This window comes from Podarcis melisellensis, assembly GCF_964234715.1.
Source record: "Podarcis melisellensis genome assembly, chromosome: 2".
Lineage (NCBI taxonomy): Eukaryota > Metazoa > Chordata > Lepidosauria > Squamata > Lacertidae > Podarcis > Podarcis melisellensis.
In genome coordinates, this window is record NC_138529.1 from 32,166,455 (window position 1) to 32,181,265 (window position 14,811).

The following is a 14,811-nucleotide window of genomic DNA, read 5'->3' on the forward strand; positions in this document are numbered from 1 at the left end:
ATTGAACGAATAGGACATAGCTATGAGCTATGAGTAAATCAATATTCTGTTTCTATTTTGGCACACGGGCACCTCTTACGTTCAAGTCAGAGTTGTTGAAGCCCAGCCTCTTTAGCAACGTTTAAAATTAATTTGACAAATTTCTGAATAACGTTGGTGTAGAACAAGCACTGCCCATCTCCTCTTTAGCATCCTTGTCTATCCTGAGTAGTAAGGGAGTAGATGCAGAGTGGCAGGGGTTGTGCCTGGGTTTTCTTTCCAAGATTGATAAAAGAACTACAACTCAATCATTCCTGGTTAGCCAAGAAATACTTGATTGCCTAATAAGGACTGTTGCAGGAATAAAGGGGGGAAAGTAGGAGTCCTTTCCGGGTGCCAAGCAGCGACACATTTGATATTTTAAAAAAAACGTTTAGTTTTAACATTTCTTCCCGCTATTAAAAAAAAGATTTGAATGAAGTTCTTACTTAAAATACATAGTTCCGCATCACCCAGTAGCATCCAGGGAAAGGTCAGGGTTATAGGAAGTCATCTGCAGATAAATCCGTTTGGATAGCTCTGGGCCAACCCGCCTTGTAGTAGCTGTCACCCCATCGCCACGGCGGACAGGTATCTCTGCAAGGAGGTTGTGCCTCTCCTGTAGAGAAGGGCGGGTGTCATAGGCCTAAATGTAACACAGAAATAACGTTACACACCACAAAATGCAATATATGAATAAACTTGCCGAATCAGTCTAAGATTGGTTTACTAAAGAAGCCAAGTATGTGCCATAGAGCAGCTGGCCAATATAGCCAGCCTGAAGTTACATTCACTTTTCCCCCGGAGATGATTTATCCACCTACAACCCCATTGCTGGGGCAGTTTTGCAACTTTGGATAATTGCACTTCCCATAGTAAGTTTGCAGTCTCGATAAGAGAGCAGTCGGCCGATTGATCCTTTAGCTAGTTACTCCTAGCCAAAGCCTCCCATTGCCTGCTCTCCTCCCCACCACCACGGTTACAGGTTTCCTATGAGCAAGGCTTTGCACAGCTGTGCAAATAACTCAAGTGGCAATCAGCCACTCCCCAAGCCCACTGAATATAGCGTGAGCAGTTCTGTTACTGAGAGACTGAAAAAACTGGGAGAAGTTGTATACTCTTGGGGGATGGTGGTGATTTGATGGAGGACTCCTGAGTTAGAGACAGGGGAATGTCAGTCTCTCAGGGTGAGAGGCTGGGAGGAGCTACTGTCCTCTGTGGGTGGTAAGGGCCAAGAATTACTTTTAATTAAGAGAGGACTTTGTAATTTCGCTTACTCAATTTGTATCTTCTGTAGTTGTAATTTTACTGTATTATGGGAAAATCTAAATAAAAAGAACCTTGAAAACAAAACTGGAGAAGTAGGCAGATGGCAACAAAGAGACAACTCGGCAAGGGCTGCTGGAAAGGAAAACAGATCAGCTTCAAAAATGCAAAACGGGATATCTGGAGAGAAATACTTTGCTGTTGTTGTTTTGTTTTTTTTAAAAAAGATGTAACGAGTCACCGTCTCCACTGAGAACAGTAGTAGTAGCTTTATAGTAAAAGGAATGCAAAGTTTGGTTAACGTTCGGAAGGCTTTCCTGATCATGAGAGCAGTTCAGTGGTGGAGTGAACAGACGTCTAACAGGACTCTCTGTGTCATACTGGATATCCCGTTCTAAGGCAGGAGGGCAGATTCACTGAAGCACAGGGGCTGCATATAGACAAGGGAGTAAGTCCACTACATAAACATGTACAGAAATGTGCTCTTGAATTGCTTCTGCAAAGAGCTGGGTACCTTGCATGAACCTCTTGACGCATCGATGTGTTCCATCAAAACACATCTACGTATCCTTCAGTGGAATCTTTGCCTGTGCCATTTTCAAAGAACAATCTGTATCACAGATTGGGCAATATGTGGCTGATAAGTGAGGGAGGAAAGCCAGAAGAGAGCCTAGCTCAGAAGCAGCTGCTTTTCTCAGGTTCAGTACTGGATCAGACCAGGGGTCCATCTAGTTCAGCACCCTATTCTCACTCTGGCAGGACCCAAGTGCAACTGTGAATTGTGAATCCCAACAACTGGTATTTGAAAGCACACTGTCTCCCCAGCAGTGGAGGTAAAACCCGCTGCACTTAAGAACGGGCCAGAACCATGCATGCATTAATAAGAGTCAAGTTACATGAGGCACATGTATCGAGTCACATCTCTGGTTAGTTACTGAGGCCACAATCCTGTGCAGGCTGACCTGGAAGTAAATCCCATTATTAAACATAGTGGGACATAATTCAGGCTTGAACTGTTGCAAGCAACTTCCAACATCAATTACATTTAGCACAAGACTGGGTAGCCTGTACTATACAATGCCTAAATTCTAGATACAGAATAAGCTATTTTAAGTTAAAGTTACCAATGTATAATTGCTTCCAAGATCTGAGTTTCTGTGTTGAATACAGACTAACTGTGTATTTTCACAGGATCTTGAGTGTATGCGCATGCACAGAACTCTCACAACCTAGAATACAGTATTCCTTTGGCAGCAGAATAGCATACCTGTTTCAGAAGTAGAGGAGATGGGTATTTGGCCACGATGGCATTGGCTGTCTCTAGGCTGACCCGGTTAAACTGCTGGATCTGCCTCTTCCAAACTTGCAGCAGTCCCTTTCCAAAGCGGTCCACCTTCATCCCCCCGATCCAGTCTCCCTCTAGGCAGAAGGAGAAGCTGGTTTTATCTCGTTCCCTTCTGCAAATGATGTGAACAAGAAACAACCGAACAAAGTTATGGGCACTTGTGCTCCTCTGTAAGGAAATTCTCTGTCCACAGCAGAAAGCAAGGAGAGGAAATTCTCATACAGATACCAAGAGTAGGTCTTTCCATGTGTCAAGCACACATTAGAAGGTGTTTGTTTTCACATTTCCATCTGAACATTGAAATGAGCTCTTCTTTCAGAATCTCAGCACCTTGCGCAAACACTGTCAGGTCTTTCCAAATACCAAGGATATTAAAAAGCATTGAAATCAAGAGCTTTAAAGTACACAAACTGAGTGTGTCAGGCACTTCAAGGAATTGAGCCTGCTTCGCATGTTACAGCAGGAGAAAAATTGTCAAGTTTCTACCATGGGTCTGACAACTCTCTTTCCTGTAACATATCCAGAGACTCTTTCTAGCTGCCAGGTATGCTCTCTATGTGTTTCAGATACAAAGTGCACTTAAAATACTGCAGGAAAGACACTGTCAGGCTGCAGTGGAAATTCCTGGCCCTCACTTTCCTTTAATGTGAAGGCCAAAGATGGTGGTGTTTGAGGCAGGAATTTGGAGAATGGGACTGCCAGACGTAGAGGACTGGAGACCACTACTGGCAGCGGAATGGAACAATTCCTTGCAGGAGAAACCCCAATCCTGGCAGGAATCAACAAACGCTTCTCAAGTAGTATCTGAAACTAAGGCAGCAGGTGCTAAATGGGAGATTTAGCCAGATGGGAATTCCTGCGTGCCATACTGACCCTTGAGATGCCAGTTAGACCCAATCAGGCCAGGAAGTGGGCCCCACGGCAAAAGTCAGTATTTTAGATTCCACCAGAAGGCATGGCACTCAGGAGAGAGCCCAGTACCCACATAACCCAGCAGCACGCCAGAAAACAAAGCTGCTGAGATGTGCTCAGAGAAGTGTTTGCTCACTCACTTGAATGGAGCCTCTGCCACAGCCTTGGTGAACGTACTGGCAAAGTCGGCAAACTCCTTCCAGCTCTCGAGGAGTCGAACTTGGATACCCGTCTGAAGCTGCAGAGCCACCAAGCCCTGCAAAGGCAAAGAAGGATGGTGAGCAAGGCAGCTTAGCTTTGGGATACGAGTCTCTGGCATCTCCTGCACCCTCCTGGTGATTAATAATAGTCTCCATAATCAGAGACATCACAGCATGATAGTATTGACTCATCAGCCAAGTGCCTGGGCAGGGTAGTCCCGAAGAATTTACCCTGGAGGAAGAAGCAAAACAAAAAGGCAACACATGGGACACAGACTCCATGCTCACTCACTTCTTCCACGTCCAGTCTGGACAGGTTTGGGACGGAATTTGCCTTTCCTCTCCGATTCCTCTGTTTGCTCTGGTCCTGGGCCTCGCTGCCACTCTGCAATGCTTGCTGCAGTTTCTTCCGCGACTTAAGCTTGTGAGAACTGAGAGGACAAAGAACGAATGAACAGCCCGCGTTGGCGGTAACTATTTGCATTGCTAAAAATCGGCATTCCCAGTGGTAAAATATATATGCCCTGTAACCACAGACAGCACCACTGAGAAGGGTCCAGTAGGCACTGCATGTCTGTGTATGCTGCTCTGCTCAGGTAATGCAAACCGGTGTTTGTTGCACCAGTTTGCATGGCGTTTTCTGTGACTTAAGAGACTGGGGGGTGCTGAGGAGCCTATTGCCACGACTGTTCACAGTGGGGAGGCAGCATTCGGAAATTTCAGCAACATTCTCACCTGAAATATTTTTCTAGTTCTACTACAGCCAGGGCCAGAGTCTTCCCAGGGGTTTTCTTCATGATGTTTGCCGCAAAGCTCTGCAGAGTCTCAGTGGGCCCTTCCATGCTAACCTGGGGGCAAGACACATACAAGAAAACAGAGACTATATATTCCTGTACCAAAGTTAAAACAACAAACAAACCACCACCTCCAATTGGCGTTATAAGGCTCACATTCTCTCTCTGGACAAACCCGTATGTAGAGCTGAAGTTTCAGGTTCATGCAGTCCCCAGTTTTTCAGAATGAAACAATACCTGGGCCTCCTCCTATATGCCAAGGGTGTTGAACCTTTTCCAGCTCAAGGACTGTAATATCTTGTTGGGAACCATACCAGTGTGGGCAGGGAAAGAGGCAGAAGTGGGTGAGTGTGTCTCTTACTTCTGTATAGTAATAATAATAATAATAATTTTATTATTGATGCCCTGCCCATCTGGCTGGGTTGCCCCAGCCACCCAGGAGGCTACATTCCAGCCCTGCCAAAACCAGAGGTTCCTACACACAAACACACACATCCCTCCATCCAGAAAGCAAGTGGTATTATCAGAGTTCAAGTACACATCACAACCAAGCAAAGGCATTTGATCACACGGAGCAGGACTGGTAAGCGGATGTAGTCTATAGACAGGGCTTGGCAGAGAGGCCTGGAGGACTCACTAGGCCTCAAGCCTGAACACTGATAGATTGTTTTTAAATAGATGGTGCAAGCTGCTACTTGGGTAGCGGTTAAGACACTACATCGTGAGTGACCTCACCTGTTTATAGTTATGGATCATAGCAACAAACTCTTCTAGCAGAACTAGGACTAGAAGGTTGGGTTCTTCTGTCCAGTTGTCTTCTTCAGCCTGGAGGAACAAACAAACATTTAAGGTGGGACAGTACAAAGGAGAGGGCTATTGCTATTAAAAAGAAACAAGGGATGTATAAACTGCTATGTATGCTCCAGAAATGAGGAAGCCAAATTCTTGAAGGAGAGAAATAACCCAACGAATGGGAGTGAAGAATATTTGTTGAACTGACCTAATTCTGGCTACAGAGTGTGGGCAAGTTTGTGGGCAACGAAGAGAGGTATGTTGGGAGACCAAAAATGGGGAGGTCCTGAAGATCTTTTTCTACCTACCAAATCAGAAAGCTTGATGGTCACTGAAAGGTTTCTAGAGGAATTCTCTGCCGCACTGCTCATATAATGCAACAGACCTCCTTTGATTGCAAAATTGTACGTTCCACAAGGCTGTAGCAAACAAACGGATAACTCTTGGCATATTTGCTCAGGTAACGTGGAGGATATTGCCGGATGTGTCGTTAAATGTACGCAACAAGCACCAGAAAGGGTGGGAAAGGATGTGCTATCAAGGAGATCACCACAGCGATAGGTCATCAACAGTTCAACTGCCTCCCACTAGGACTTCAGCGCTAGAGACAAGAGAAAAAAGGGAGGAAGCCTTTGAGGAAATGTAATCCTACCTGACCTAGTCCAGTTTTCCTTCTCCAGGTGATACTGCAAGGAACAGCTTGACTCTCAATCACACAGCTGCACTCCATTGCCTGCAGAGCGGTAAGCACCAGCCCGCCACCTTCAATCTGTAACAGACCTAAGGAGAGGACAGAGATCAGCTGCAGGGCCAGTTCAATACATTTCTCTTGCTGAAGCTCCTCAAGTGACTCTGAGCAAACTGTGGGGCTTGCAACAGCTCTGTTTCCCAACGCATGAGCTGCCACGCTCTGCCAAATGGTAGGGCCGGCACCAGGATAGGGGTCCATTGGGAAGGCAGGCAGTTAACACCCAGCAGAGCTAAAAGTGAAGGGGCAGTACCTGGATCTAGGACTGCTTGGATGTGTTTCAGACACTCTTCTGGCCTCTGGGCCTTCCACCGGTTAGCAAGGGCCTTCCTCCTCTCTCTTTCCTCCTGCTGCAGCATCTTCTGGGTTCCCCGCTCATTTGTCCTCTGCCGGGCTTTGCCAAGTTCCTCCTGGCTGCGCTTTGTTTTCCTCTGAAGAGGCAAAGGTTTCAGGCTTTCCTCTGCTGCCTGACAGCTGCCATTTTGAACCAAGCGGTCAGAGACACAAACAGTCGGGCGAAGCACAGTCTGTTTCTTGGGATCCAATGGATCCAGTTCCTGGTCGCTATCTGACAGTTCCCATGTCCTGGGTACAGCCCTTCTCTGGGTTCCCTGGCCTCTGGGTAGCTGCGACAGCCGCCCGCAATCTGTGACCACTTTCTCATCAATGGAGCAGAGTCCGTTTCCTCCAGAGGAGTCTCGCTTGCTCAGTTCCCGGATCCTAGTATACGAAGGACAAGCAGAGGAAGGCTCAGACGTCAAAAGCTTCCTCTTGAGCCTTTCAGCCAAGGGAATAACTTCCTCCTCCTCACTCTCGCTGCTGAGCTGCACTATCGCTTTCAGACAAGGGGGAGCCCTGGCCGAATCCTGGCTGCCACGTGGTTTCTTCCATGCAGGAGAGGCCACGGATGAATCTTCCGAGTCTGAGCTGCAGAGCACAACCACATTCTCTTCTAGAGGAGGAGTTTGGGCAACGCTTTTTATGCTTGGAGGCTGCCGCTTCAGGAAATCAAAGGTTGGCAGCTCCTCATCATCACTGTCCCCCAACTCTGGGGACATGGTGTTCAGCCTCACGTGATGAGCGGAGTGCCAGGGAAATGGAGACCGCCTGAGGGAAAAAAGCGCCACGTTTTAGTCGAAACGACAACAGCTGCAACCTCTTAGGCACAAGAAGCAGACACTGGGCATCATCATTCCCCCACAGCAGCCTTCGCCAACTTGGGGTAATCCAGACATCTATGGACTACAATTCCCATCATCTGGCTGAAGCTGATGGGCATTGTAGTCCAAAAGATATGGAGGGTCCTAGGTTGGCAATGGCTGCCCCGGGAGCTTGATGAGGTTCCCCTTCCAGCAGGAAGAATCAAGAGCTGTAGACTGTGCAGGTGCTTGGGAGAGGAAAACACCCACAGACCCAAACATCTGGGGCTACCTGGCCCCAGCAGCTAGGTAGGACATGGAGCGTCTGAGTACTGACTGCCACTCCATATGGTTGCCGCAGAATGTGAAAGAGCAAATAGTATCAACGATAGTAATATTGAAAGCCACAGGCCTGGACATTACACTCCCCCCACCTCCTTTCATGATGTACTACTGAATTTAAAAAACAAAACAAATCAAAACCCTTTATGTTTTTTATTTATTTCATGATTTATAAGCCCACTTTCAGGGCCAGCCTGCTCAAAGAGGTGTACAATAGCATGTTTTAAACAATACAAGAAAACCACACCATAAATTACTAAAAAACACCAACAAACTAAAACAGGTAACGAAAGCTGCAGTACTTTGTGAATATATAACTTTTATTGCAATTGTGCTGCTTAGCTTATTTTTTTTTTAGTTGTTTTGTTACTGGTGCTTTATAGATCACAAATTATTATTATTATTTATGGATCGCTGATCTGGCTGGGTTTCCCCAGCCACTCTGGGCGGCTTACAACATATCTAAAAACATAATGAAACCATCAAGCGTTTAAAAACCTCTCGATGCAGCGCTGCCTTCAGATGTCTCCTAAAAGTTGTGTAATTCTTTTATCTCCTTGGCATCTGAATGGTTTTGTTGATTATTTTGTTTATTATTCTATCTATGTTGTGTCTGTGATGTCCTGCAAGGGTTTTTTCTTGATTTGTAAGCCGCTTTGCGATTCACCGGCAAGTTGTAAGCCGCTTTGCGATTCAGAGGACCCACCGTGTCAGCCACCACCCACCACCCCCAGCCTCTTTGGAAAGGGAGGAAGGGGCACGAAGGGCTTTCTCGGCGGTACCTCTCTCTCTCTCGGCTCAGAAACAGAAGCAGCCGCTCTCCTCCTATTCCTGGCCCGCAGCAGTTAGGATGGAGCCCGGGAATCGGAGCCTCATTCAAACGCGGCGCTTCTCCCCGCCAGCCCCGGATCCGGAAGCCGCGCAAGGCGGAGCCGGACGGATTGCCAACCAGGAGGCGGCGGCGAAGGTCAAATGGCGGCGCTGCTGGGCAGGCTCTCGCCTTGGGCTCTGGGCTCCGGAGGGCAACGTGAGTGGCGGGCGGAGGGAGCCTGGGAAGGGGTCAAGTCCCGGGAAACGGGGTGCTGGGGTGGGGAGAGATCGAGACGCGTGCAAGAGACGGGCAGGCGGGAGGCGCCTGGTGCAAAACATGCCGCATCGCCGCAATTGCTGCAAACGCAAAAGTGACTGCAAAAGCTCGTAGCCTGGGAAAGGGACTTTTATTTTATTTTATTTTATTTTATTGCATTACATTGCATTGCACTGCACTGCACTGGGAGTGTTTCCTGTTCAGAATCGGGTATTACTCTTCTCCCTCCCCCCCCGGCCGTTTTAATATCCTCCCTTCCTTCTCTCCCTCCCACCCTTTGCTGTCGTTTTGCCTGTTGAGGGTTTGGGCATTTTTGTCTTCGCATCGTCGTGGGAGGTGGTTGGGAGATTTTATCATCTCTTCACTCTGCCCAGTGCCGGATTTACGTATAAACAAGCTATAGCTTAGGACCCGACTCTCTTGGGGCTCCCCAAAAAAATTTAAAGGGGAAAAAACTGGATGGACATTTCCAAAATATAAGAGCAAAAAAACAAATAAAATAAAACCTACATACAGCAACAGTGTTTTGTGTTGTGTAGGCGCTTATGATACCAATTAGGTCAGGGGTCAGCAAACTTTTTCAGCAGGGGGCCGGTCCACTGTCCCTCAGACCTTGTTGGGGGCCAGACTATAATTTGGGGGGGAAATGAACGAATTCCTATGCCCCACAAATACCCCAGAGATGCATTTTAAATAAAACACACATTCTACTCATGTAAAAACACACTGATTCCTGGACCAACCGCGGGCCGGATTTAGATGGGGATTGGACCAAATCCGGCCCCCGGGCCTTAGTTTGCCTACCCATGTATTAGGTCCATAAATTACCATATAGCATATATCCAAGACAAAAAACAGCAACAATTTGTTGTTGACAAAGGACAGCTGGGCATATAAAGGGCCCTATTACCTTTAGTAGCTTAGGGCCTCATCAAACCTAAATCTGGCCCTGGCTCCGCCCCTGAGCTAATGGAGTAATTCATTAATAAAAGAATGGGCAATCCCTTTTCAATGCAGCCCTCTTAATAGGCAGGGTGGTATGGCTAAATTGCACCCCATGTATGGGTGTGTATATATATCAGTGGTTCCCAACCTTTTTTTGACCATGCCCCACCTAAGCATCTCTAAAATCCTGATGCCCACTCCCCTGTGACATAGAATTCGTATTATTCAAAAGGTGAACTCCTATTCACGTGGAGGAAGCGTAACTCATTCTTGAATTGCCCCCCTTAAAAATAAAATTGTCCCCCTGTGGGGCATGTGCCCCATAACTGGGAACCACGGATCTGTATTCATGCATGCATGGAATGGGTTTGCATTAAGAGATCTTCAGGACAGGCCTGTTTTATTTTCCCATGCATTACGCCCGGGAAAATAAAATAGGCTTGGCCTGACCGGGCAGAGGGCCTTCTTGGTAGTGGCACCCTCCCTGTGGAACACTCTCCTTTCAGAAATCAAGATAAAGAACTACAGAACTTTTAGAAGACATCTGAAGACAGCTCTGTATTGGGAAGTTTTTGACGCTTAACTGTGATTTTATATGTGCTGTAAGCTGCCCAGAGTAGCTTGGGAAACCCAGCCAAATGGACAGGGTATAAAATACGGTAATAAAATTATTATCATCATTGAATTCATTGGTGCTTACAAATAAGTGTGCTTGGAATTCGCAGCCCTTAATCCTACGTTTTTCTAAGAAGTTAGATTTGTGCCAGTTAGGCAACTGAACAGTAAACTTCAGAAATGAAAAGGAAATGGTTGCTAATTGTACACAAATAAATCAAATGAAGTGTCCTGCAAAAGGAGTGTTAGTATTGCTGACTTGAAATGTCTGTGTGTTTATGGGCCGTTCTTTTAGATAAGCCACTTTTTCATTGAAGCAAGAACCACTTGTATACCAAATATTGGTAAACATTCAAGACTGGATCCAACAAAATTATCCAACGTGTGACATCTACTCCTCAGCCATCCTGGATTCTGTACCATCTAAGAAGAGGGTGTTCCCAGTTAGCACAATGTACCCCTCTATTGGGTTACTCTTTTTAAAGTCCTTTCCCAGGCACTGATGAACGGTTCTGGTGGACTCAGAAGCTTGCTTGCTATTTTGTGACATTTTAGTTGACCATTTTAAAGAGACTTCAGATTTTTTTTAAAAAATAAAATAAAAGTGCAGTGTAACCAGTAGCTGTGAATGCTAATGTAACCTGCTTCTTCCTCTGTTTAGTTTATTTGGTGGGTTTCTCTCTGAAATAAACATTTAGCATGCAGGATTGGCAAACAGCAACCCAGCAGATGAAAACACCATCCCTGCTGTGAAATAATCTTAGTGGTATTTCATCTCTGCTCTACTAACACCACTGGTTCAAACATCCTTGTCTACAACTTGTGACAGTCTTTAAAAACTGTTCCAATAGCCTTATATATATATATGTATACAGGCATTTAATATATAGCCTGCAAAAAACAAAACAGCTTTTCTTTCTTTGGTAGTACAAAAGATAGCAGTTATTTGGCTCTGCATCTAAAAAATAAAAAGGTCACCCAGTGTGCTCATAATTGAGTTGCAGTTTGAACTGGGGACTGCTGGCTCACAGCTTATGGTCGTCATCACAACACCGACCAGTTCTCCCCAACCCACCCTCTCTCAACTTTCAAAGAACGCAAAACACTATAGTATTCAGTGGCTGGTGTGAGGTTTCTTTCTCAGTTTAAATAATTGTCAGTTTATATCCCCCCCCCCCTTTGATGAGTTTTTCATTTCTCTCTCTCTCTCTCTCTCTCTCTCTCTCTCTCTCTCTCTCTCTCTCTCTCTCCACAGTTTTGCCTATTTCCCCCCTGAGTGCAGTCGCAGTGAGGTTTGCATCTAAGAAGAGTGGAGGCAGCTCCAAAAATCTTGGGGGGAAAAGTCCTGGGAAAAGTTATGGAGTTAAAGTAACGGACGGTAAGTCCCTTGTCTCTATTTGCAGCTGCCTTTCAGTTTATTTTTCTTGCTGCCAGCTGTCTGGCTCACACAGGGATGTTTCAAGAAGGCATATATTATGAATGTGTGTTGCAAGACTGGCCAGTAGGTGGCAGAATTGTACTGACCAACAACAGGATTCTTGCTGGCTTGGAAGCACACAGTACCGCTAATTAAAATTTGTGCACGGATATTAATTCTCTTTGGGATGCAAATTCAGGAGTTATGCAGCAAGGGAGAGCCTCAATAAGTGAAGTGGAATGCACCGTCCAGTTTACATTGCATGTGTTACATTGCATGTGCACAAGGTGTGGAGAGCTCATTCGGTAGAGCACGGGACTCTCAGGATTGCGGTTTGAGCCCCATGTTAGGCAAAAGGCAGGGGGTTGGACTAGATGACCCTCAGGGTTCCCTTCCAACTCTGCAATTCCACGATTCTAAAACCTGTGGCCCTCCAGGTGTTGCTGAATTACAGCTCTTGTCATCTCTGACCATTTGGCCATGTTTGCTGAAGCTAATGGGAGTTGCAGTTCGGCAACACCTAGCAGGGGACGTGCATGGATAGTGCTGCGTCGCCATTACTCCCAGGTATTGACATCCTTAGGATAAGCACAGGGTTTGCAGAAGTATTAAAAGTCGTTTGGAGAGAATGCTAAAGGAAGGCTCTGTGTGAGTTGAGAGAGAGACCGAGACAGGTTTTCTAATTTATGTGATCTTGCATCATCTGAAATGGGCATTCCTTCCTAAGAAATTAGACTAGTTTTTGTTCTGTGGAGCAATTCCTATTCAGCTTGCTTGCTTTCATCACGGAAGCCGATTTCTTCACTTCATTGCTTCCTCTTAACACCTTTTGCAGGAAAGTTTGTCCACGCCGGCAACACATTGGCGACACAGCGGGTGATTCGCTGGCACCCGGGGGCTCACGTAAGTTATTCTTTTTGGTATTCCCAAGAGTCTTTATAATTGAGACTTTGCTTGTTCTGCTCCACCTTCAGCAATCTTCCTTCTTCCTTTTTCATTCTGCATTATCCAGAAATAAGCCAAGTTTCTTTATACTAACCTTCTCTTGAAGGCTTCCAGGGGAGTTGCTTATTCTAACAAGAAGATATTGGAGCCTTCTTAGTTGAAACAGCCCTCGCTTCCAAAAGTAAAGCTTTTGCAACCCTGTTTTAAGTGACATTTGGATTCAATGGACAATATAGTTCAGCTTCGCGCACCTGAATGTCTCGGGTACATTGGAAAAAACATTGTTCAGTCATGGAAATGGGCAAATTACACTGTAGCGGGAGAGCACAGCTCACAGTGTGGTAAGACAGGGGAGTTCTGCTTGCTGCACAGCACAACTTGAAATACTTCAAACTTTTTTTCTTTTTAAAAGAAAGGTCTATTTGCAGAGCTCCCGAACCATGCCAGGAAATACCTGGGCAGAATAGTGTAACACATAATCCCAAATCCCAATGAAGCCAAACCCATTTGAGATAAGTCTCAGGTGACCTGAACTTACTGTAGGCGTGTTGAAATCACTTGTGAGCAGGTGAGGTTTGGCCAAGCCCCGTATCTAGTGCTTTACAGCAGGTGCATAGGCAGATGTCAGAGATGGGGAATGCAGGCTGATGGGTGTTCCAACAATATCTGGAGGGATGCAGGCTCCCCCATCCTTGACTACCGTATCTGTTCCCTTTTCTACTGAGCACCCTGACATCCAGCAATCAGAGCCAGGTGCAAAATCATGGCTGAAAGTTGAGGGAGGGAGTCAGGTATAAAATGGTGGTTTTGCAGCAGAGCTAATAACCTACTGCCTCCCAGGAGGCACAAACACTGCAATGACCTGCATATAAAAATACAAATCTGAGTCAGAGAACTTCTGGCCAAATTTAATAGCCCAGCTATTAAGTAGCTTTAATCGGTTTTTGATGTGGTCTTTTAGATTGTTGTGACCTGCCCTGGGATCTTAGGGCGAAGGGCAGGCAACAAATCAAATAATTAGAAGCATTTCTAATAGGAAGTGTAGGGATGAAGCCTTTTGGTTTTGCTGTTGTTCAGCACTTGAGAGCCATAAATGCTTGATCATCCAGTGATCTACTTTTTGCCCATCCGTATTTTCATAGGAGCAAGCCAAGTGGGGTGAAAGATCCAGTGGGAAAAGTAAATGGGAGTAGCCAACCAGCAGTTTAATAAGTCTTATATGGTCATGAAGCGTTATTGTTGTATGCCATGGCTCCCGTCTTCATGGCAGCTCTGTGATCAGACACCCAGTGGCTATGCAAACAGCCTTTCTCACATGAGCAGAGCCATGAGTTTAGTTGCCTGTGTACCAAAACACACCAAGATGCTACCATGTACCACTGGGCATCACTGCTCTGCTCCAGAGTCTTAAACTTTTCTCCTCTTTTAATTTTCCTCCTGTTCACCTGCTAATAGGTGGGAATAGGCCGCAACAAGTCGCTCTACGCACTCGAAGACGGGATTGTGCGATACACGAAGGAAGTCTACGTGCCGCGTCCCACCAGCAAGGAAAGCACAGAGGTGATCTGCCAGTTACCCAAAGGGGCTGTGCTGTACAAAACTTTCATCAACGTCGTTCCTACTAAAGAGGTGGGGAGTTTCAAGTTGGTCGAGATGCTCTGAGACTTTTGAGGCCTCCTGGACGACAGCAAGGAACTGGCCAGCTTTATCCGAGCCCAGATATAAACAGGTCTGAAAACACTGCTGTAGTTCTGAATGGACTTCTGCTGCTCGGTCACCTGTGGTTGGCTCTCAATACATTCTCGGCACCTGGAATGCATTCTCAACAAAGGGGATGTTGTTGAAATTTCTTTTACAAAATAAACGGGCAGTTCTATCATCTTACCAGGAGAGCTAATTCAAGCCGATGTTTTCATATGATTAGCTCTAATGTAATGGGAGGATTTTGATGGGCTGGACAGGAGTCAGGTTCTGAACATGAAGGTGTTACTCTGGCAATTCTCAGAAGATTTCACACAGCAGCCTGAACGTCTATAAATGCACATGCAATTATTTCTCCTAATATTTCAACACAGGAGTGGTTTGATGGAGGCCATGAGCAATGAGCCCTCTGCTACAACCTCCCCCAATGCCCCCCACCTCCATCCTGATGGCTGTTCTTCTCCACCTGCATAGCAAACTTATTGGGAGGGTGGGTGCAGAAGGGCAGCAGTGGAACACATGCAGACCCACTGGGCAAAGTAGCT

The 14,811-nt window shown here is 46.1% G+C and overlaps 2 protein-coding genes across 2 annotated transcripts; one reads left to right on the plus strand and one right to left on the minus strand.

Moving 5' to 3' along the window:
• Position 1: 1 nt before the first annotated feature.
• EME1 (essential meiotic structure-specific endonuclease 1) lies at positions 2 to 8,457 on the minus strand. The gene is made up of 9 exons (XM_081899721.1): positions 8,339 to 8,457; positions 6,329 to 7,182; positions 5,980 to 6,107; positions 5,271 to 5,360; positions 4,477 to 4,589; positions 4,034 to 4,172; positions 3,682 to 3,797; positions 2,552 to 2,741; positions 2 to 664 (listed from the first exon to the last, which is right to left on the minus strand). Exons 2-9 carry the CDS (start codon positions 7,131 to 7,133, stop codon positions 488 to 490), a joined length of 1,758 nt encoding a protein of 585 aa, XP_081755847.1. The 5' UTR covers positions 7,134 to 7,182; positions 8,339 to 8,457; the 3' UTR covers positions 2 to 487.
• MRPL27 (mitochondrial ribosomal protein L27) lies at positions 8,456 to 14,449 on the plus strand. The gene is made up of 4 exons (XM_081899955.1): positions 8,456 to 8,583; positions 11,459 to 11,581; positions 12,456 to 12,523; positions 14,021 to 14,449. The coding sequence occupies exons 1-4, from the start codon at positions 8,529 to 8,531 to the stop codon at positions 14,225 to 14,227; spliced, it is 453 nt and encodes a 150-aa protein (XP_081756081.1). The 5' UTR covers positions 8,456 to 8,528; the 3' UTR covers positions 14,228 to 14,449.
• Positions 14,450 to 14,811: the final 362 nt, after the last annotated feature.